The sequence below is a fragment of the Heteronotia binoei genome, chromosome 8, assembly GCF_032191835.1.
Source record: "Heteronotia binoei isolate CCM8104 ecotype False Entrance Well chromosome 8, APGP_CSIRO_Hbin_v1, whole genome shotgun sequence".
NCBI lineage: Eukaryota > Metazoa > Chordata > Lepidosauria > Squamata > Gekkonidae > Heteronotia > Heteronotia binoei.
Window position 1 is genome coordinate 49760705 of NC_083230.1, and position 23840 is coordinate 49784544.

Below are 23840 nucleotides of genomic sequence, written 5' to 3' on the forward strand. Positions count from 1 at the left end.
GGGGCCATCGATGAGATCGCGCCTAGGCGTCCTCTGCGCCCTCGTTCAAGGCCGACACCCTGGTATAACCAGGGGTTGCGGCGGTTGAAACGAAGACTCAGACGACTAGAGAGGCAATGGCGGCGTACCCGAGACGAAGCGACTCGAACATCTTATAGAGAGGTTATGAAGTCCTATGAGATGGCAGTCAAGGCCGCAAAGAAAACTTACTTTGCGGCAGAGATTGCGTCCGCAATTTCGCGCCCGGCACAACTGTTCAATACAATTCAGACCCTTACAACGCTGCCACAGGGCAGACCAAATTTTAATGAATTGGAAATTGGCTGTGAGGCTTTTGCGGATTTTTTTGCGGATAAAATCGCATCGCTCCGTTCCGACTTCCCTGCCACATTAGATACAGCTAGTGAACCTGAGGCTCCGTGCCTGTCTTCGGATTGTGTCCTGGGCGGCTTCGGCGCGCTCAGCCTGGAAGAAGTTGACAGGATCCTCCTATCTGCACGCCCAACAACTTGTAAATTGGACCCATGCCCCTCCTGGCTTATTAAGACCTGCCAGAGGGAGCTAAGATATCCTATACGGGATATCATAAATAGATCCCTACTGGAGGGACATTTTCCATCAGCGCTCAAAGAGGCGGTGGTCCGTCCCCTCTTGAAGAAAACAACGTTAGATCCGACCGAATTGGCACACTATCGGCCGGTATCGAATTTGCCCTTTTTGGGCAAACTTATAGAGAGGGCAGCGGCGTTGCAGCTACAGAGCTTCCTGGAGGATGCTTCTGTCCTTGACCCCTACCAGTCTGGTTTCCACCCGGGCCACGGGACGGAGACGGTGCTGGTCGCCCTGGTAGATGACCTTCGGCGACATCTGGATCAAGGCGGCTCGGCGGTGCTGATGTTGCTGGACCTATCGGCAGCGTTCGATATGGTCGACCATCGGCTTCTGGCGTGCCGCCTTGCCGACGCAGGGATTCAGGGGTTGGCCTTGCAATGGCTTTCCTTGACGGTCGGGGACAAAGGGTGGCGATTGGGGAGGAACTGTCCCGGAGACACACGCTTGATTGTGGGGTGCCTCAAGGGGCGGTGCTTTCCCCGATGTTATTTAACATCTATATGCGCCCCCTTGCCCAGATGGCCCGAGGGTATGGGCTGGGTTGCCATCAATATGCTGATGACACCCAGCTCTATCTGCTTATGGACGGCCGGCCCGCCTGCGCCCCAGAAAATCTGGACCGGGCGTTACAGGCAGTGGCTAGGTGGCTTAGGCTGAGCGGGCTGAAGCTGAACCCGGCGAAGACAGAGGTCCTTTGCTTGGGTCGCTGCGGCCCGGGAAGGGAACTCCCCCTGCCAGTTTTTGACGGCGCTCCATTAACAGCGTCGGGCAGGGTTAAGAGCCTGGGGGTGCTGTTGGAGCCTTCATTGACGATGGAGGCTCAGATAGCAGCCACTGCCAAGTCCGCTTTTTTTCATCTTAGGCGGGCGAGGCAGTTGGCCCCCTTCCTGGAACGTGACGACCTGGCAGCAGTGATTCATGCTACGGTCACCTCGAGGCTGGACTACTGTAATGCCCTCTACATGGGGCTACCCTTGTGCCGGACCTGGAAACTGCAGTTAGTGCAGAACGCTGCTGCCCGGCTGTTATTAGGGCTCCCAAGACGGGAGCACATTCGGCCGGGGCTCCAGGGTCTGCACTGGCTGCCAGTAATATTCCGAGTCCGGTACAAGGTGTTGGTTATTACCTTTAAAGCCCTATATGGCCTAGGACCTGCCTACCTTAGGAACCATCTCTCCCCACACGTTCCCCAGAGAGTACTACGCTCAGGTTCACAAAACCTGTTGGTAGTCCCCGGGCCAAAGGAGGCCCGTCTAAAATCCACCAGGGATCGGGCCTACTCAATAACGGCACCTTATTGGTGGAACCAGCTGCCGGAAGAGGTGCGGGCCCTGCGGGATCTAGGGCAATTCCGCAGAGCCTGTAAGACAGTCCTCTTCCGGCAGGCCTATGACATTAACTGACAATGTAAAATATCTTGGATGGAACAAAATGTATCTATAGGCCGCCGGTTTTATTCTATCTTGTTTTTATTAATTTATGGTTTAATTGTATTTTTAAATGTTTTAAACTGAAGTTGTTTCAATTATTATGTTGTAAGCCGCCCTGAGACACTTAGGTGAGAAGGGCGGGGTATAAATCTTAATATAAATAAATAAATAAATAAAACTCTTGAGATATTTTGTTAAAAATGGAAAGGTGGGGGAATAGTGGGATTTGGCAATGGCAATTTTTAAAATAAAATATCAAGAAAAGGCACAAGGATCACAGCAGAAATGAAGCTCTGAGCCTGGGAAAACAGTGAAATGGCATTGCAAGCTTCTCCCTAAGAGGCGGAGGACATCTTGGGTGTTTTCCCACCGTCCAATCAGGGAGGCAGGAATCTAAAAGATCTTCCCCTTCCTGTGGCTGTGGGAACCACCCTTCAGTTCTGTTCCTGCCTCAACAGGGAGAGCAAGTGTTTAGAATAGGCTCCTATTCTTTTCTTGTAGAGAGACTAATTTCTTAAAAAAAAAAAAAAAAAAAAACTTTCCTCAGATCTTTTCTTCTCCTTCCTATCCTAATCTAATTATTCTACTTTACCCTTCGTCTAAATACTGCAGCCTTTTGCTCACTCACCAGCTCTTCTTCTTTTCGCTACTCCTCCCCCCCCTTTTCCATTTTCCTTCGGAGAGAGGAGCGGCGCCGCGGAAACCGCGAGCGAAACGCAAGCCGCGGCGCGAATAGAGGCCAGATGGCACGTCGGGGGAGAGATCCCTTTTTAGATGACGACTCGGCGCCCGACGCATCGCGCGGGGCCGAAAGGCCGCTTCCCGGAGCCGGCATGACCTTGGGGCTTGCCTCGGCTGCCGGCAACGTGCCCTGTAGGGGCAGAAGAAAAGACGAAAGGAAGCGGCGCTGGTCCTTTTCTGCAGCGGAGGAGGCCTCCTCAGAGCTGCATTCCGGCCACGACGGCCATTTTGAGCGCCACAAAAAGGCGCGAAAGGAAGCGGGCCTGCAGGCCGACAGCCTCCAGTGGCGGGGGACGATGGATGCCAATCTCCAGGCGGGAGACCCCAGCGCCTTCAGTGACCAGCCAACTCAGGAAGCTCCGCAGACCTACCAGCCCCAGAGGGGCTCTGGTAACGTACCCACCATGGGGCCCTCTTTGTTTGCAGAATTTTTAGACTCCATAAAACAAACTGTGGGTGCAGCAGTTATGGCAGCCACCCACAAGAGACCAAGGTCCCCTAGCCATGCTTCCTCCTCCAGATCCCCATCTCCCAAGAGATCCAGGGGGCATTCTAAGGCTCCCAGGGGTTCCTCAGCCAGTGATTTCCGGGGGGGTGAGAGGCTCCCATATGAAGCTCTATCGGAGGAGTCTTATGGGGAAGAACGGGAGGAGGGTGAATTCCTCTCAGATGAAGAAATAGAGAGCACTACTGTGCCAGAACCCTCCTCACGCCTTTTCAAACCAGAGGAGTTTCAATCTCTTCTTCCCAAAGTGCTAGCTGCACTGGACCTTCAGGGGTCACCTGAGGAACAGGAAACAACAAGTTCCCTGACTAACCCCAAAAATAAGCCCAAGGGAAACGCAGAGTTCTTCCCAAGGCACCGTGCTTCGGACAACGTCTTCCCCTTCCCAGAGTTCTTTGAACGTCATTTAAAAGCTGAATGGGCCAAACCAAGTGTCAGCAAGCAAGTTCCCAATTCTGTCAAAAAATTGTATGAGCTTCCCTCCTTTGCTAACGATATGTTACAGGTTCCCCTGGTAGATGCTCCCGTGGCAGCCCTACAGTCCCAGGGGTTGCTAGCTGAGGACGGCCAGGGTTCAGTCCGCGACAGTTGGGACAGGAAAATCGACCTGGCCTTGAGAAGGAGCCACGAGGCCACAGCCCTGGCCATCAAGGCAACTACTGCTACTTCTATTGTGGCTAGAGCAGCAATAGTGTGGGTCAGACGCTTAGCACAACTCGTACCAGACACGGATAAGAGGATTCTGGAGGGCACCAGCAGACTCATGCGGGCAGCAGAGTTCTCAGCGGACGCCTCACTGGACTCTCTTTCGTTCTCAGCCAGGGCGATGGCAGCTAACACCGTCGCGAGAAGGGGCTTATGGCTGAGAGCGTGGCCAGCCGACAATCACTCAAAATCCATCGTGTCAGGCTATCCCTTTCAAGGAGAGAAGCTATTCGGGGACTCACTGGAGAAGATCCTGGTGGAGACGCGAGACAAAAAGAAAGCAATGCCAAAGTTTCTGAGACGCCCCGACAGACGGGGGTTCGGTCCTAGTTCCTTTCGTAATACAGCCAACTTCTCCAAGCCTAAACAAGAATACAGAAGACAATCCTGGAGTCAATCCAAACAAACCTTCCGCAAGAACTTCTCCAACCCCCGATTCCAGAGGAACCAGCCCAACCGATCGGACAAGTTTGAGAAGGGCCCCAAGCCCAGTAAGGCATGACTGGGATCTCATCCCAGTAGGGGGCCGCTTGCTTCACTTCCATCAAGCCTGGAGGGAGTCACGGGCGGACTCATGGACTCTGGACATTGTTACTCGGGGCTACCCGATAGAATTCAAGCGCTCACCCCCAGACCGCTTTATCGTTTCTCCTCTTCGCTCGAACCCGGGTCGGAGGAATGTTACCCTCAGGGCTATAGACCACCTCCTAGAGATCGCAGCTATAGAACAAGTGCCCTTGAACCAGAGATATCAAGGTGTCTATTCGATATTCTTCACAGTCCCCAAAAGGAACGGGGACTGGAGGGCGATCCTGGACTTAAAATTCCTGAACAAGAACATCAAACTTCGACACTTCAGAATGGAGTCCATCAGGTCCATTACAGAAGCCCTACATCACCAAGATTACATGGCATCACTGGATCTAACGGAGGCTTATTTGCACATTCCGATCCTACCCGCGCATCGCAGATTTCTTCGTTTTTGCGTGAACAGATCGCACTACCAATTCAGGGCCCTTCCATTCGGCCTGGCGACGGCACCGCGGGTGTTCACCAAGGTCCTGGTGAATCCGATAGCACACCTCAGACAGAGGGGAATCCACGTGCACCCCTATCTCGACGACCTGTTGATAAGATCGTCGTCGAGGAGGGAAGCGGAATTGGACGTTCAGCGCACTGTCAATTGCCTTCAACAGCACGGGTTCTTAATAAACCTATCCAAAAGCCAATTGCATCCGACCCAGAGACTGGAACATCTGGGCATGATAATCGACACCAACTTGAACTCCATATTCCTTCCGGAGGACAAGGTCTCAAAGACCAAGACACTGGTACAGCAGGTGATTCAGGGGTCATCTTCAACGCTCCTGACACTAGCAAGGCTCATGGGTCTCCTGATCTCGAATCTCGAGGCATTACAGTGGGGTCGCCATCACACCAGACAGTTGCAAATGTTTCTACGACCCTATCAACTCCGCATCATGGAGAGATGTGCCATCTCACTGACGGTACCGATGAAGGTCAAGGAGAGTCTTCTGTGGTGGACCAAGACCACCAACCTTCGGCAGGGAAGAATCTACGCCGCAGAGAGAGAACTACAACTGTTCTCAGACGCCAGCCTCTCAGGTTGGGGGGCTACTCTCAACGAGGTTCCCACACAGGGTCTGTGGTCAGCCAAGGAGTCGACTCTTCCAATCAACCTTCTGGAGCTCCGGGCCATACGATTGGCACTACTCTACTTTCAGGTCCAGGTATCGGGACAGCACGTGCTAGTGCGAACGGACAATATAGCGGCGAAAGCCTACTTAAACAATCAAGGGGGGTCCAGGTCCAGTTCCCTTTACAAGGAGGCTGCGAAGTTATTCGAATGGGCGGAACTCCATTTAAAATCAATAAGAGCGGAGCACATCAAGGGGGCCTGCAATGTCCAAGCAGACTGGCTCAGTCGGGAGAGCATTCAAGCAGGGGAGTGGTCGCTCAACAGGGCCTTGTTTCTGAAGATAGTGAACCATTTCGGCCCACCTTCACTGGATCTCTTTGCGTCTCACCAGAATCACCAGCTCCCTCGGTTCTTCACGAGGTACTACCACAGTCGGGCGGAGGCCACAGACGCCTTAACATCTCCATGGCCGCAGGATCTCCTATACGCCTTTCCCCCGATACCGGTCATTCCCAAGTTGCTCAGGAAGATCAGCCGGCTGGGGGCCGAGGTCATACTAGTTGCACCCTGGTGGCCTCGTCGTCCTTGGTTTTCTTCAATTCAGCAGATGTCGGTGGAAGAACCTCTCCACCTACCAGTTCAACCAGACATGCTATTGCAGGGACCAGTATGGCACCCCCATCCCGAATGGCTGAGTCTGACCGTGTGGAGGTTGAGAGGAGATCACTACTAGACCTAGGCTATTCTAGTGATGTGACCAATACAATTCTAGCTTCCAGAAGAGAATCCACTACGCGGATCTATAACGCGTCTTGGAAGGCCTTCCACAGGTGGTGTAGGAGAAAACAGGTGGACCCGCTACAGCCTACGGTCCCTAGGATCCTACAATTTCTTCAAGACGGCCTCCGATCCGGACTGAAACCTGCTACTCTCAGACGACAGGTCGCGGCCCTGGCATCAGTTCTCCAACAGGTAGATGGCGTACATCTGCCATCCCATCCGCACCTCCGGCGGTTCCTTAGAGGGGCTTCCTTGAGCTCTCCACCACAAATGCATCGCTTTCCAACTTGGCGACTGAACACGGTGCTCTCGGCTCTAACCAATCCACCCTTCGAACCATTAATGTCCGTACCATTAAGGATAATGCGCATGAAGACGATTTTCCTGGTGGCAATAACCTCGGCCAGGAGGATCTCGGAAATCGGTGCGCTGTCGGTCAGGAAGGAACTTTGCGTATTTCATAAGGACAAGGTCGTTCTTTACCCGGATCCCACTTTCCGCCCGAAGATTTCCTCTAGATTCCACCAGAGCCAGGAGATCAATCTACCATCGTTTTGTCCAGATCCCAAGCACCCGAAGGAGCGCACGTGGCATAACTTGGACGTGCGCAGGGCACTCAAGATCTACTTGATTAGGACTGAGACATTTCGTAAATCTGACGCCATGTTTGTCAATGTGGCAGAACCCAGAATGGGACAGAAGATGTCCAAGTCTGCCATCAGTTATGCAATCAAGCAGTGCATAACGGAGGCATACAAGGCGTTACACCTCAAAGTTCCACAAGGAATCACGGCACATTCGACCAGGAGTTCAGCGGCCAACGCGGCCTTCAATAAGAACGCCTCTGTCGAGGAGGTGTGCAAGGCAGCTACGTGGTCTTCAATATCCACCTTTATTCGGCACTATAAACTGAATGGCTACGCTTCAGCAGACGCCGCCTTCGGCAGGCGAATCCTTCAACACGTCCTGCCCGAGTAGGGCGACCCCACCCTGCTTAACAATACTGCTCTGGGAGCACCCAAGATGTCCTCCGCCTCTTAGGGAGAACGACCCTTGGCACTTACCGTGAGGGGTCCTTCTCCTAAGAGGACAGGAGGACATCTTGCCCTCCCATCTATCGCCCTACCTTGGGCAGCCTGTTCCTACTCCTTCATTCTACACCTATTGCTGGTACTTTCTACCAATTATGTCCATTGTCATGGACCTGTTTTTTCTCTCTTACGTTCCTTTTTTAGGGTTTACCTTGAATTTCAATCTGCCGCGTTTAGGCAGTTGTACCTAACGTACCGTTAACTGTTTGCATGATAAGTTCTTTTTTTACTAGATATAGAATTTTCGTACTGCTTCTCGGAGTCACCCGAACTGAAGGGTGGTTCCCACAGCCACAGGAAGGGGAAGATCTTTTAGATTCCTGCCTCCCTGATTGGACGGTGGGAAAACACCCAAGATGTCCTCCTGTCCTCTTAGGAGAAGGACCCCTCACGGTAAGTGCCAAGGGTCGTTCTCCCCCCACCCCTGGAACTACTCAGATTGGCAATGGCTCTCCAGTGTAATATCCCCCTTTGGCTGTGGGTTCCCAGGTTAGAGTACTCACTTGGTCAGGTTCATTCAGCAGAGACAAGCTGGCTCAAAGCATCAGTGCTTTATTTGCAAGGACACAACTCCAGGAAGCATGAGCTTCAGCTGGCTATAGGAACACTGAAAAGTTAAACTGATCTCCACCCTTTGAAACACATTGCAGCACAGACAAAGTTGCAAGGAAAACGTGGAATGGATTTTCCATTAAGGACTGCGGGCCCCAACTGTCTCAGCACAGAGACCTTAATGGAAGATCTGTTTCACGTTCAGCTTTGCTTCCTCCTAAAGCCAGCAGAGATAAAGCATGGTTTACGACATCAGCAGTAAAAGCAGAAGGAGCAGGGAATTTTGTCAGCCTCAAAGGATGAGGACAGGATAAGGAGGAGGGGGGAGAAAAGAGCCATGGGGGCCTGATTAAAACCCTGGGCGGGGGTCGGTTCTGTCCCATAGTAGGGGTGTGCAAAAAAAAAAAATTGGAATTAATCGGATTCAGAAATATACAGGGCCAAAATATTCGGAATACCGTATATTTTGGAATAGCTGTATATACTGTAGATATACGGCTATTTCCGAATATACGGCCCGGTTATACCCTATGGGCCATTGCAGTCAATGGCAAAATAGGGTATATTGGAAGCTGCCTGGAGGGGAGGGGGTTTGAGGGAGAGCCCCCAAAACTGCATGGAACCCGCAGGGGACTCTCCCCTACAAAACCCCCAAGTCCCAAAAAGATTGGGCCATGGGGTCCCTGTCTTTTGGCTCCCCAAAAGGCCCATTGCCACCAATGCTGGGGAAAGCCCAATTAGCCACTTCCTCCACTCTAACTGCTGTGGGAAAAGTGTCTCTTGCCAGAGGGGAGTTTGAGGAAGAGGCCCCAAAACTGCAGGGCAGCTTCAAGGGACTCCTCCACATGCAACCCCCCTGGCCCAAAAAGACTGCACCCATCTGTGGGCACCCCAAAAGGAACACTATTCCCATTGGTGAGAAAAAACCAATTAGAGCCACTTCCCCCACTGTAATTGTTGTGGGAAAAGTGGCTCTGGGGAGCAGGGGGTTTTGAGGAGAGCACTCCAAACTGCTGTGCAGCTTCAGGGCACTGTCCCACACACAACCCACAAGGCCAAAAAAAAAAAATTGGACCAGGGGGTCCAATTCCTGGGGCACCCAAAGCCAAACCTAACTTCACACCAGAGAATCTCTATAGGACCCAAATGCACTACATCCATCTATCTACTCTATGAATCTTGGTGGTCTGGAACCAATATAAACCCAGTTGCCGACATCACTGCCACACAAAACACAATCTGCTCAAGGTCTGCTCTGCAGACCTGGCTGCAGCAAACCCAGGTGCCAGCACTCCAGCCATGCCCCAAACAACGTGGGGAGAGCTGGCCAAGTACAACAGGCATGCTGGTTCTGGGTCTCTCACCCAGATGCCAGCTTCCCTGCCACAGAACACGCAATCTACAGATGCCAGCTCTCCAGCCCTGCCCCAAACAACACAACTCTCAAACAAGAGAAGCGGTGGACCACACCTAGCTCCACATCATTCTGTATCTGACACAAAGCAAGAAGCATTTAGACTTACCTTGAGTGATGGATGGTTGGCTGGTCCAGGCTGTTTTGCATTACCCAGGGTGCACCACGAGGAGGTAAGGCAGAGTAGCACCCCAAATGAGGAAAATCACTGGGAGGGCCTCAGATTGTGTGAGAGGAACGGAACCATTCCTTCTCTCTCAGCTCAGCAGCAACACACCAGCTATCACTGTCCCATTAGAGGGACCTCAGCATTGGTATGGCTGCTGGCTGCCTGTCATCATCACTGGCACCTCCCTCTTTCTTCCTCCTGCCCCTGAAAAAAAATGGGTTATCCTAGCGGGGTCTGTGGGTGCTGTCAATTACAGTTGGGGGCTGCAATGGACCTTTCAGTATTATTAGGCGTGTGTGGATGGGGACTGGGGAGATTTGGATGCTTTACAGATTTTAAATCAGCATTCACTTTTGGTTTGGGGGTGGGGGGTGCACTGCTAATCAATATGTGAGTGAGTTTTTGGGCTGTCTTTGGACTCTAGTCTATGTTTAGTTGGAGAGCATTTTACAACCACCTTCCAAGCGCGGACCAAGAGAGGATGCAGGCACAAGCAGATGCTCACTTCATTCACTCTCAAAGTCTACATTTAGGGAGCCGAACAGAGGCAAGTTGACCTTCGGGAAGACCAACTGCTCAATTGTCCAGAGTTGCAGGCGATTGCGATGTGGGCAGACAGTGTCGCCCATATGTGAAAAGATGTGCTCGCTCTGCATGCTCTTCAGTGGGCATGAGAGGAATGCCTTGGCCATGGAGGAGAGGGTGAGCCAGACCGCCTCCTTTGCGACCCAGTAGTCCAATGGAGACGTTTCCTGCGACTCACTGGGCTCTGAAAGATAGTCCTTTACCATCGCAGCACCCATCTCCGCTCTTGGGCCTACTGCTCCCAGAGGAGCCAACAAGCTGCCTGATGAGTGTCATCTTGGCAGTCTTCTTGGCGTGAGTCTGGTGGGAAACACTGCCTAGCCAGGGAGGTTGGGGATGAACAGCAGTGGAAGTGGCAGATGAGCTGCTTCCACCCCCCTCCTCCTCAGCTACCGGCACTGGGCCCGCCCTGACTCTGCAGCGCTCGACCTTCTGGGAGAGCTCGTCTCGCCAGCGATCAAACTTGTTGGCCCGCCCAGCAATCGTGCCCTTAAAGCGCGGGTCTAACATGGTCGCCATCATGTAGACTTTATCCTGGGTGAAAATCTGAAAGCAGACCTCAAGCCCTTCCTGCAGCCTAACAACCAGGGTGTGCACCACTGGAAGAACATCTGCACGGCCTTGAGCTGGCACTAGAAATGAGGCCAGGTCCTCACGGGTCATGTGGACCATGGGGACGACCAGTGCGATGCTTGCCGTATCAGACGAGAGCATTTCTGCCAGCTTCCCAGGGCCCAAGAACCTCCACAGTCTGAGAAATGACCACCCAATCCTCTTGGGTGAGACGGTTCTCATCCCGAAAGACCCTCATCTCAGAGACAAAGGCATCCAAGGCTGCTCTCTGCTTCACCATGCGCTCCAGCATGGCACAGGTGGAGTTCCAGCGTGTGCTGACGTCATCAATCAGGCGGTTCCCTGGCATGCCTGTCAGTGTCTGTTTCTCACGCAGCAGATACGAGTCCGTATTGCTGCGTGAGAAGTGACCCGTTATGTGCCGACACTTCTGGAGCAGAAGTCGGTACTCATGGGTCATGGCTAGATACCGACGATCCTGGCTTTTCGTCTGGCCCAATGCATCCTTAACCACGAAGTGGAGAAGGTGGGCTATGCAAGGAAGGCATTTTAGGCCCTGATGCTGGACAGCCGCCTTGATGTTGGAGCCGCCATCAGTCACCACAAAGCCCATGGCCATGTCCCTGCCTACCCAACCCTCTAACTGTCATGAGAGGATGGCTCCGAGAGTGTCTGCCGTGTGCGGCACGTTGACTGCTTCAGCATGCAGCAAGGCCCAGCGATAGCTGGCCTGGCGACCCTGACCCAGGATTCTTGACCACTGAAAATGGAAGCCACGGGCAACCGACCTGGCAAGGTTCCAGGCAATCACCCTTCTGCCGTACCTGATTCCTCCTCTTGGCACACAGGTGCCACCCCCACCAAACATCTCAGGCAGAGATGCCTGGTGTCCCTGCCCTGTCGCAGAACTCTCCTAGAGACCCCCCCCCCAAAAAAACCCCCAGAACCAGGAAAAGGGATAACAGGACAGGATGCAAAACGAACAGCAACAAATCCAACTGAGAAAAGGCCAACAAACTCAACTGTTAAAAAACTGAACTTTTTTACAATAAAAAACCTCAGGCCAAATCAGTCAACACCCCCCCCCCCCAAAAAAAAAAACCCCAGAACCAGGAAAGAGACAACAGGTCAGGATGCAAAACCAACGACAACAGATCCAAACAAATTCAACTGAGAAAAGGTCAACAAACCCAACTGTTAAAAAACTGAACTTTTTAACAATAAAAATTAGGCCAAACAGCCTCCCCCAAGAACGAGAAGAGAAAAGAAACAACAGCAGCACAACACAGCAGCAACAAATCAAACACAGAATCCTTTTAAAACAGTAAAAAACTTGGCTTTTAACAATACAGGAACTTAACCAACCCCTCCCCCCCAAAAAACCTTCACCCTAACCCCAAGAAATCCAAGCCACCCAAATCAGGAAAAGTAAAAGGACACTGCACTTTTAAAAGTCCTCTAGCTAAAGTAAGATATAGGCAAATTGGCAACCCCCCCACCCCAGGCCCCCACCCCCAGCAGAACTACCTAATCCTAACCTTTGTCTTGTCAGGATTAAGTTTCAGCTTGTTCACCCTCATCCTGCCCATTACTAACTCCAAGCACCACTTCAGAATATCAACAGCATCCTTGGAATTAGGTGGGAAAGCAAAGCAGAAGTGGGTATGATCAACATATTGGTGACACTGTATCCCAAACCTCATGATGCCCTTCCCAGCAGCTTCACATTAATATTAAATAGCATGGGGGATGATTGAACTCTGTGGAGCCCCCACACGTCAACAGCCATGGGGCAGACAGCAGTATGCACTTTCTGTGCTTATCTGGGAGATGCAGCTTCAAATCCTCACTCTGCCATGGAAGTTTGCTGGATTACCTGGGGCCAGTAACACACTCTTGGCCTGACCTACCTCATCAGGTTGTTTCGAGAATAAAATGAAAGAGAAGAGAATGTTGTAAGCCAGGTTGGGTCCTTGTTAGAAGAAAGGTGGGATATTTAAAGTAAATTATTATCAGCTTTGACTGATAGGATGTTTTGCACTTTTCTCCAGAGTTCTCCATTTGTGTGCTTTACAACTGGTTTTGACAAATCTTGGCTACAGGTTGCCATAGTGACCTTAAAAATTGTCCTGTGGGTGGCAGAGAAGTGCCCCACCAGCACACTCAAAATTCATTTGGTGTAATTAAGCATTCTTAATTCTTTGTTTTAATGTTTTAACTGCTTAAATTATTTAATTGTTTTACATTTGAAATTGTTTATTTTTAAGTTTGATTAATTGTTGGAAGCCGCCCTGAGCCATCCGTGGGAAGGGCGGGATATAAATCCCAAATAAATAAATAAATAAATAAATTCTGTTAGCATATGTGGTCAAACTTTCATATAATTTCAGGGGTATAATCAAGGGCCCAATCCATGAGTCCTATGTTTGCAACTTTTCTTCTAGCTGACACTGGTAAACACAAGGGAAGTAAATACCACAGCTGCTGAAATTACCACTGGTATCTCCCCATTCCCAGCCAGTAGATTTTGGCCCTGAACAGGGAAATAAACACAACCGTTTGGTGGCCACAGTATTTGACTCTTAGATTTTCATTGATTTTTCAGGACTTGTTCTTGCTACTTTGTCCCTTTTAAATGCTGTTTTCTGCAATATGCTTTGAATTATTTGAATTTCTGCTGGATCTTCTGGTAATTTTAATCCCAGATTACTACTTGTCAAATGCAAATCCAACAGGGATAGCAGAGTTACATTATCTGGTCCTGGTGGTAAACCAGTAATAAATTGCTGGTGTTAATGAGCCTGATAGAAGCTGCTGTGTGATGGGCCTGATAAAATATGTTATCAGTAATGACATTTCTTCATCTCGTAAAGCCCCTTTCTTACTGGTACTTTACAACTGCAGTAGTTTTTTAGCCCAGCTGCATTATTTTAAAGTATTTTGTATCTGTAGTTCTCAGGTGTGATACCTCCAGCCACCTCAAACTGTTGTTGTAAAGAAGATATAAATATTTAAGTACATTACTATTTATGAAACTGGTTCTTTTCACTAGTTAGTTTGAATCTCTTGCCTTATTGAATTCTGCCACTCTGAATTTCTTTCACTTGTGGCTCTTTTTTCTTTTTCATTTTTGGATTTCCTTTTTTTAAAAAAATGACTGTAGGATAGGAAGGTAATATAAATCTAGTCTTGCTGTTAGAAAGATACTAATTTCTTCTCTACAATACTGTACTGTGCATATATTTATTTATTAGTTGAATTTCTATCTTGCCTTCCTGCAAGCAGGCTTGAGGCGGGTTACAACATATAATCATTTCTGAGGGAAATTCTCTTAAAAGAAATGTCAGCTGAATGTATTTATTTTTAGATGGCAGTGAAAATGTGACGGGACTGGACCTTTCAGATTTTCCAGCATTAGCAGACAGAAACCGAAGGGAAGGAAGTGGGAACCCAACTCCATTAATAAACCCTTTAGCTGGAAGGGCACCCTATGGTAAGTCTTTACTCAGTGCTTTCTCAAGATCTCTTCAAAATGTTTCCTTTATCACTTGCAAGGCACCAGCAGGCATTTGAAATGGACTTTGTTGAATTTGCAATGTGATATTGTTCTATAGGTCATTTTATTTCTCCGATAAATTAAGACAAGATTCCAATAGGAGAACAGTTAAATGCTGTGTTTTGGTTTTTAGAGCTTGTTGTTTCCAATGTTTCCCAGAGTCCTTTTCCCTTAAACTGAAACTGATCTTCTTACCCTCTTTCTGCATAGCCTTTATGATAAATGATTTTAAATTCGAATTGGCTTCTATTTATACTTTCAATGTATTTTAATAAATGTCCAGACTTTATTTTACTGATTGTAGGAGCTCAACCCCTACCCCTCCTGAAAAACATTCTGCACATTTTCTTACAGGTCTGTTGTGCTTTTACAAAAAATTCAAGGACTAGATTGTAAAAGAAGTGGCAAATTAAAATATAGTACAAAAGGACAAAACAGAGCAAGTTTGTAAAATCAGGCAAAGAAACTTAGAAATAATCTGGCACCATTTGTGTCTTCCAAACCTGCAAGAAGATATACTGTAGGTTTCTGTTCTGTCAAAACAATTGCTTAATAATTTGTGACTAGTTTACTTTTATTATTACTTGCGGGGAAATGGGCTCTGATGTGCTTTTTCTCGTAGTAAAGAATAGTGCTCTCTAACCCTAGAATACCCTGTTCCAGTCTTGAATGGCTTGGCTTGCTTTTTGAATTAAGAGCCGTAGAATGTTATGCTTGAAACAGAAGTATTATAGAAGTCATCAATATTAGTAAGAGCACTATTTTTAAATGAAATGATATACCTAGAATCATTCACTAGACCTGCACTTAAAATAGTTTTCTCAGACATCTACACTAATACAACCTAAAATGGACAATTAATGCAGACTCATTCACTTTGTTTTTTTTTCTAATTTTCTTTATTTCAGAATCTGTTGAGGTAGAAAAAGCTAATTGAAATCAGTGTTCCCTGACTCCATAGTAACAGAGAAATACATTTTATAATACCTAATGTGGTACATTTGTCTTCAATACAGTTGGAATGGTAACAAAACCAGCAAGTGAGCAAACCCAAGACTTCTCAATACACAACGAAGATTTCCCAGCATTACCAGGCTCCAACTACAAAGACCCAACATCAAGTAATGATGACAGTAAATCTGTAAGTGTGTGTTTCAGAGAGAGAAAATAATTCCCCCTTCCTGGAACCATGTATAATTCGTGTTATGACAGTTTTCATCCTGTGGTAATCAGCTGGATAAATAATATTACAAGACATCACTGTTAAGAATTGGTGCTTTAGTATAAGACTCTGATAATCATAAATTCTCTGTGCATGGCCAGTATTCTGAGCTTGGTAATGGTGCACTGTATTTGCAAAACAAATTGCCTCCCAAAGGATCAACCTCTGACATACTGCTAAAAGTTCCCCTTTGGGGAAGAATCAAAGTGGGAAAACTATGGTGTGTACTAGTTTTTAATGTACACCTAAATGACTGCAATCCTCAGAGCCCCTGTATGCATGCTCTTTTATGTGTCTGTGTCACCTGACTTACTTAAAACATTTTTTCCTAATAGAATTTGAATGCATCAGGCAAAACTTCCTCTAGTGCAGACGGACCTAAATTTCCTGGAGATAAAAGTTCAACCACGCAAAATAATAACCAGCAGAAAAAAGGGATCCAGGTGTTACCTGATGGTAGGCGTGTTGAATTCTTCACCTCTATTTTAATTCTCTTGTGAATGTTATAAAAAATTGTTCTATACAGTTTGAGATTAATCTGTTGGTCTTGCCTAGGTCGGGTAACCAACATTCCTCAAGGGATGGTGACAGATCAGTTTGGAATGATTGGTTTGTTAACATTCATCAGGGCAGCAGAGACGGACCCTGGCATGGTGCATCTCGCTTTAGGAAGTGACTTGACAACACTAGGTCTCAATCTGAATTCACCTGAGTAAGTTGTTTTTAGCTCTAATATGGTTTCTGTTGTCTAAAATAATGGCTTCAACTAGTTACTTAGTGTCAAAACTTCAAAGCTATTTTGCAAGGTAAAATGAAAATGTATTGATAGTAAAGCAAACTTTAATAACACAATTTGCTTCAAGGTGTTAAGTTCAAATTGGCAAGTTTCCAACAAATCAGGGTAGTTTTTTATTCCCTTCAGTTTTAAGAATGATGATATAGTTAAAAACAAAAGAACTTAATTCTGGAGCATGCAGCATATTTTCTTGTGTATATAACTAACAAAACATCTGTGCCACACTGCAGCAAACATTACCTTTATATAGCAGCATGCCTTATAGTTTCTCACTGGCATTATTTAATTCTTACTAGTTGTAACCAGGATGGCCCAGAATGGCTTGATATTGTTGTATCTTAGAAGCAAAGTAAGGTCAGCACTACTTAATATTTGGAGGTGAGACCACCAAGGCAGTCCAGGGTTGCTACAAAGAGGCAGGCAATAGCAAATGACCTCTGTTTGTTTCTTTTCATTGCCATGAGTCAGCTGTGACTTGATGGCACTTTCCACCATCATTATTCTCCATGACCCTTTGGCATGAATTTGGGCTTAATAGGGCAGATGTCTTAAATTAATATCTTTGCTGCTTATGTTGCTGTAATTCATGAGAGGAAAGAGCCACTGATGTACTGAAATTTAAGCTCCCATGGTTCTGGACAAGGAGTATATGTCCACTGTTGGTTCTGGTACAGGTTTGTTGTGAGAGGATTTATATATTGTATTAAGAATCTGTATAACATACTCTTTGTATTCTGAGAAAAGCCTCTCATGGAGGTTAGGGAACCTTCAGAAGATGCATTTTACATCAGCCAAATGAGAAAAGTACAAACTCTTTTGAACTCACATAAAAAGAAGCATGATCTTCTTCGTGGTCTCTGTGCTTCACACTCATGGGATAGAGAGCCTGCGCCAATCCCCGAATCGGTACCTAAAAAGCCCAGAATTTTTTCACATGCTCACCGGCACCAGCGCAAGGATCCCACCAGTTCCTTTCTGACCGCCGCGTTGAGAGGATCTCCTTTCGTGTCCCTGGTCGGTAAAGGAATCTTAGGATTGCCTTTCTTGTTGTATATAGCCCGTTTGTTATTTGTTATTTTCTTAGTGTAGTTAGTTAGTTGTTAGATAGTTTTGTAAAAAAAAATAAATTGTTGGACTTGCCCTTTGGGGCCCAATTTTCCCCCGTTTTTCCCCTCAGAGACTTTCCTGAGTGGGTTTTTTTTTCCTTGCCGTCTATGGAAAGACGTTGGGGGTTTTCCCCTCAGAGACTTTCCTGGGTGGGTTTTTTTCCCTTGGCGTCTATGGAAAGACATTGGGGTTTTTTTAGAGGTGCCGTTCCTGTGGGAAGAAGATTGCCCCCCCCCCCCCGATGGCCATTCTCTTGTCTCCTTTGTTTGGGCGAGGGACATTGTGTGGATTTTTGCTCGTACTGCCTGAGTTTTTCCAAACAAACTCGCAAGAATCGAGTGGCGAGGCTTTCAGCTGCGTTGGTTGAGTTGGCACTTTGTCCTCAAAAGATGGCATCGGGCCCGTCAGTACCGATGGGAGAGGCTGTGGCCCTGACAGTCACATCGGCTGATACATCGTCGATCAGGACCAACATGCCAGTCGAGCGCGGGCGTTCCACAAAGCGACCTTCTGAAGGGTCAGTGGACACCCCAGCTAAGAAGCGTCAGGTTGACTCAGGGACCCAATCATCTGCACCGAAGAACGTGAAATCTAAGGAGAAACGGAAGAAGAGATCGTCCCGCACTCCTTCCCCTTCTCATGACGCTTTGACATCGATGTTGACCGCTCCACCGAGGAAGATCTTGGCGTCTCCACATCGTAGCCGAGAGGCAGTGCTTCGCAGCAGTTGCGTCTATTGGCATCGGAGGAAGAGATCGACCTCACTCAGCGTTCCCATTCTTCGGGGTGGAGGCGTCGCAGTGAGAGCAACTCTGTCTCTGAGGTGGAGGTGTTGGCACCGATGGAGCCGTTGGCACCGCTAGATCAGGCAAGAGGTCAGAGAGCGCTGAAACCGACCACCGTAGCTCGCTGCTTCCCACCGCTTCCACTGTGGGAGCAGCGCCAGTGGCCTCCCTACGCCTATCCATACCCGCCGTACCAGTGGTACCCCCCTCGGGAGTTTGCAGACTGGGATCAGCAATCCGAGGCATCCCATATGTCGAAACTTTCCCAGCATTCTAGGCGGCGTCCCTTGGCATCGATGTTCGTCCCGCCCGAAAGACGTGGCGTGGTGGTGGAGGAAGTCCAGCCTAGGTCATCGGTGTTGATCCGGTCACCTGTCAGAGAGTCAATGCCAGTGCTCTCGAAACATTCTTTGGAGAGAGTCTTAATCGTCGGACTCCGAGGTCGGTACCGACGATCCAGACAGGGCTTTGGAACCTTCGCCAGTGTCTCATACCGCTGAGGATCTTTCCATTTCACCATCGAGGGATCTAAAGTCGTATGGGGACCTGGTGAAGAGGATGGCACTCTCCCTCTCTCTTCCGGTGACACAACTGCAACCCGTTGTAAACGACACCATATTCGACATGCAGCGGGATACGTCTACAGTAGTTAACATAAGAACATAAGAGAAGCCATGTTGGATCAGGCCAATGGCCCATCCAGTCCAACACTCTGTGTCACACAGTGGCAAAAAAATTTATATATACACACACACTGTGGCTAATAGCCACTGATGGACCTGTGCTCCATATTTTTATCTAAACCCCTCTTGAAGGTGGCTATACTTGTGGCTGCCACCACCTCCTGTGGCAGTGAATTCCACATGTTAATCACCCTTTGGGTGAAGAAGTACTTCCTTTTATCCGTTTTAACCTGTCTGCTCAGCAATTCCATCGAATGCCCCACGAGTTCTTGTATTGTGAGAAAGGGAGAAAAGTACTTATTTCTCTACTTTCTCCATCCCATGCATTATCTTGTAAACCTCTATCATGTCACCCCGCAGTCGACGTTTCTCCAAGCTAAAGAGTCCCAAGCGTTTCAACCTTCCTTCATAGGGAAAGTGTTCCAGCACTTTAATCATTCTAGTTGCCCTTTTCTGGACTTTCTCCAATGCTATAATATCCTTTTTGAGGTGCAGCGACCAGAACTGCACACAGTACTCCAAATGAGACTGCACCATCGATTTATACAGGGGCATTATGATACTGGCTGATTTGTTTTCAATTCACTTCCTAATAATTCCCAGCATGGCATTGGCCTTTTTTATTGCAAACGCACACTGTCTTGACATTTTCAGTGAGTTATCTACCACGACCCCAAGATCTCTCTCTTGGTCATTCTCTGCCAGTTCACACCCCATCAACTTGTATTTGTAGCTGGGATTCTTGGCCCCAATGTGCATTACTTTGCACTTGGCCACATTGAACCTCATCTGCCACGTTGACGCCCACTCACCCAGCCTCAACAGATTCCTTTGGAGTTCCTCACAATCCTCTCTGGTTCTCATCACCCTGAACAATTTAGTGTCATCTGCAAACTTGGCCACTTCACTGCTCACTCCCAACTCTAAATCATTTATGAACAAGTTAAAGAGCATGGGACCCAGTACCGAGCCCTGCGGCACCTCACTGCTTACCGTCCTCCACTGCGAAGACTGCCCATTTATATTCACTCTCTGCTTCCTATTACTCAACCAATTTTTGATCCACAAGAGGACCTGTCCTTTTACTCCATGACTCTCAAGCTTTCTAAGGAGCCTTTGATGAGGAACTTTATCAAAAGCTTTCTGGAAGTCAAGGTAAACAACATCTATCGGGTCTCCTTTGTCCACATGTTTGTTCACCCCCTCAAAGAAATGTAACAGGTTAGTGAGGCAAGATCTTCCCTTGCAGAACCCATGCTGAGTCTTCCTCAATAACCCGTGTTCATCAATGTGCCTACTCATTCTGTCCTTGATAATGCTTTCTACCAACTTTCCCGGTATTGAAGTCAGACTGACTGGCCTGTAATTTCCCAGATCTCTTCTGGAACCCTTTTTAAAGATGGGGGTGACATTTGCTACCTTCCAGTCCTCAGGAACGGAGGCAGATTTCAATGAAAGATTACAGATTTTTGTTAGAAGCTCCACAAGTTCAACTTGGAGTTCTTTCTTGCCCTGCCTGTTACGAAGGTCATCTTACAGGCGGTGAAGGAGCCCTGGGCGAAGCCTGCTTCTACACCTGTGTCATCAAGAAGGTTGGACCACATGTACCGCGTCCAAGAGGCCGGTGCTGAATTTCTCTTCACGCATCCAAAGCCCAATTTGGTGGTCGTATCCTCCTCGTCAAAGGCCACATGATGCACTCCTCTCCACCAGACAAGGAGGGAAAGAAGCTGGACAACGTTGGGAGGAAGTTTTACTCTGCTGGGGCGCTTGGAGTAAAGGTATCTAACTATGCTGCATGCATGGCTAGATACCAATACTCAGTGTGAGAACAACTTACCCCCCTCTTGTCTTCCCTGAGTGAGGAGAAGAGGTCTGCTGCAAAGAAGTTGCAGAAGGAAGGCTTTGCTGTAGTCAAACAACTGGCTGCAGCAAAGCATATGGTGGACGTCTCAGCAAGAACCATCACTTCTGCTGTCTGCCTCCACCGCCACTCCTGGATCAGTTCAACGGCCCTCCAGCAAGACACCAGGGCCTTCGTTGAAGATCTGCCCTTCGAGGGCGAAGGCCTCTTCAGCTCGACCACCGACAATGCACTCCAGGAAATGGATAAAAGCATAAAAACTTCCAGGAACCTGGGTGTCCTGGCGTCTTCCAGAGCTACGAAATCAAAACAGTGGAACAAACCTTGGTCAAAGAAGCCATATCAGAAGTTCTCCCCGGAACAGCAGTGGAGACCTCGCTCTACAAGAGCGATGGCGATGTCGGTGGCGTTTCTCAAAGGCGTTTCCCTGACAGATGTTTGCAAGGCTGCCACCTGGTCCTCTCTGCATGCCTTTATGAAGCACTACGCGCTGGACGTGCATGCTCAACAGAGGACTCGTCTGGGAGTTGCGGTGCTGCAAGCTGTTTCTTCTGGTTGACCGTCTTCCCGCCTCCAAGTATGTCTTGCTTGCTAATCTCCCATGAGTGTGAAGCACAGAGACCACAAAGAAGATAGACAGGTTGCTTACCTGTAACTGTAGATCTTCAAGTGGTCATCTGTGCATTCACACTACCTGCCCTCCTTCCCCACTGCTGACAGTCTCCCTCCGGTAGGGGCTTTCAGCGGTCAGGAAAGAACTGGCGGGATCCTCGTGCTGGCGCCGGCAAGCATGCGCACTGGGATGCCTGTGCATGCCGTTGGTGCCAAGCGCGAAAAAATCCCGGGCTTTTTAGGTAGCGATTCGGGGATCAGTGCAGGCGCTCTATCCCATGAGTTTGAATGCACAGATGACCACTCGAAGATCTACAGTTACAGGTAAGCAACCTGTCTTTAAAGGCACACATTGAGAACCTTTGAATTGTAGCAATAGAACTATAGTGTAACATAGTAGGCTGGGCTGAGATTGTAGCAGTTTGGCCACATGGGTTTTGCACATGCATGGAATAGAATGGTTATATGCATCTGCAGACACTTCATTGAATTGTAAATGTTTTAAACATACAAATGTGGGTTGCCTGAAAACTTTATCTTATTCCAATATGACAGTTAGTTGTTCCCACCCCCGTACTTTGTTGTTCATTAGAACTGCACATCTTCTAGAAGTCAGTGAAATGATTAATACCTTGGGTAGAAGCCATTCATTAACAAGGTATATGCAAAACAGAAAATATTTGATGGCGTTCCCTTAAGTAATTTATGAACTTGTGTTCTGACATCCCAAAATATTAATGCATTATTGTTTAATCAGTTGTTTAAATTCATTATCCTGTTTGTTGCACAAAAAATATGTTCAGTACATCAGATGATAACACCTTGGTGGTACCAGCCTCATGTTGGCACTGATCTCCAAGCTACAGAGATCAATTCCTCTGGAGACAATGGCAGCTTTGGAGGACACCAATGTTCCCTCTAAGCTGCAGTCTTGTGAGCAAAAATTCTACTTCGTGAGCTACTGGCATTAAAGCTGTGAGCTACTGCATAAATTATTGTGCTCTGGGGCCATTCTTCCTGAGCTAAGACAAAAATGTGTGAGCTGGAGGCAAAAATCTGAGAGCCAGCTCACATTAACTCAGTTTAGAGGGAACACTGGAGGCCACTCTCCATGGTATCACATCCCCACTGACCTTCCTCTCTTCCCCAAGCTATTGTCCCCACATGCCATCCCCAGATTTCCAAGAATTTCCCAAGCTGAAGTTGGCAGCGCTAATCAGTGAAGAGTGACCTGACAATTATGTCTGATTGTTTCTGCGCTCAGCATAGCAACAGGTTAGATTAACTGAATAGTGATAGTTCCAAGACCTAAGGATTTCAATAGTGAATGCATTTTGAATGTGAGTACCTGGTAACCATTAAGCTGGAATATCGTCTTCAGCCATCCCTCTGCATTCTTTCAGAGGTTAAAAAATAAAGATTTTTAGTTCTGTTGTGGATTGAGCAGCTCCTTCTCATTATTCTGAGAATAAGGAACTTCAGGAGCAAAGCAGTTCCTCCATCAAGATCTGAAAATGACTGTATGGTGTTTTTTCAGGCCTTAGGTGCAGCACAGGTATGGGAAGTAACAAGCTAACCTGTGTGAATGGCTTGCATAAATCACCATTGTGACTTAGAGCCAACCTGTGCAAAACTAGGATTTTGGTGACTGCTGTGCAGTCTTGATGATATGTAAACCAAGACTGAATGGGTAATTGTGTAAAATTGTGTAAAAGATGGATATTGATATTGACTCAGTCACATTTTTTTTCCTATGCAGAAATCTTTACCCCAAATTTGCATCACCTTGGGCTTCTTCTCCTTGTCGACCTCAAGACATAGGTAGTTGATTTATTTTTTGTTTTGTATAATGTTAAATGCTTAATAAATAATCGGTTGTGGGTCAGGAATTAAGTCTCTTCTCATTCTGTTATCTAGACTTCCATGTTCCATCTGAATACTTAACGAACATTCACATTCGGGATAAGGTGAGTATCCTTTCTGTGCCCTTATAAAAACAAAATTTGCATAACTGATTTTAAAAGAAGTTTTTTAAAAAATCTAATACAGTATAGTGGTTGAAGATGTGAGTTAGGGAAACCCAAGTTCAAATATTACCTTGTCAGGTGTTCAGAATACTTCATAAAAGGCTATTGTTATTAATTATATTTGGATGCAGTTTTTGTAAATAGGATGTGTTTCTTTTGAGAGTTTCTTTTGTAGTGTTCTTAGAGAACATGCAAAGCTGACACTTGAAAATTCCAGAAATTTGCTCAATTTTATTACACGATAAAAGGCTCACATCTATTCTCATAGTTCAAGTGAATAGATGGGTCTTTGCTAATATATACTCAAAAGAATTTTGATACTTTTTTTCTTGAGAAGTCTTCAGATTTTACTTGTCATGTGATTTGACCTC

The 23840-nt window shown here is 47.5% G+C and overlaps 1 protein-coding gene across 4 annotated transcripts in view; it reads left to right on the forward strand.

The window, feature by feature from the left end:
* CNOT2 (CCR4-NOT transcription complex subunit 2) overlaps positions 1-23840 on the forward strand; it is a 120008-nt gene that overhangs the window by 90557 nt on the left and 5611 nt on the right. For all 4 annotated transcript variants that reach the window (XM_060245052.1, XM_060245051.1, XM_060245054.1 and 1 more), the window contains 6 exons: positions 14185-14310; positions 15390-15514; positions 15931-16051; positions 16151-16307; positions 23202-23263; positions 23360-23409. In XM_060245052.1, the coding sequence (XP_060101035.1) occupies positions 14185-14310; positions 15390-15514; positions 15931-16051; positions 16151-16307; positions 23202-23263; positions 23360-23409 (641 nt within the window). The remainder of the gene's footprint in view (positions 1-14184; positions 14311-15389; positions 15515-15930; positions 16052-16150; positions 16308-23201; positions 23264-23359; positions 23410-23840) is intronic.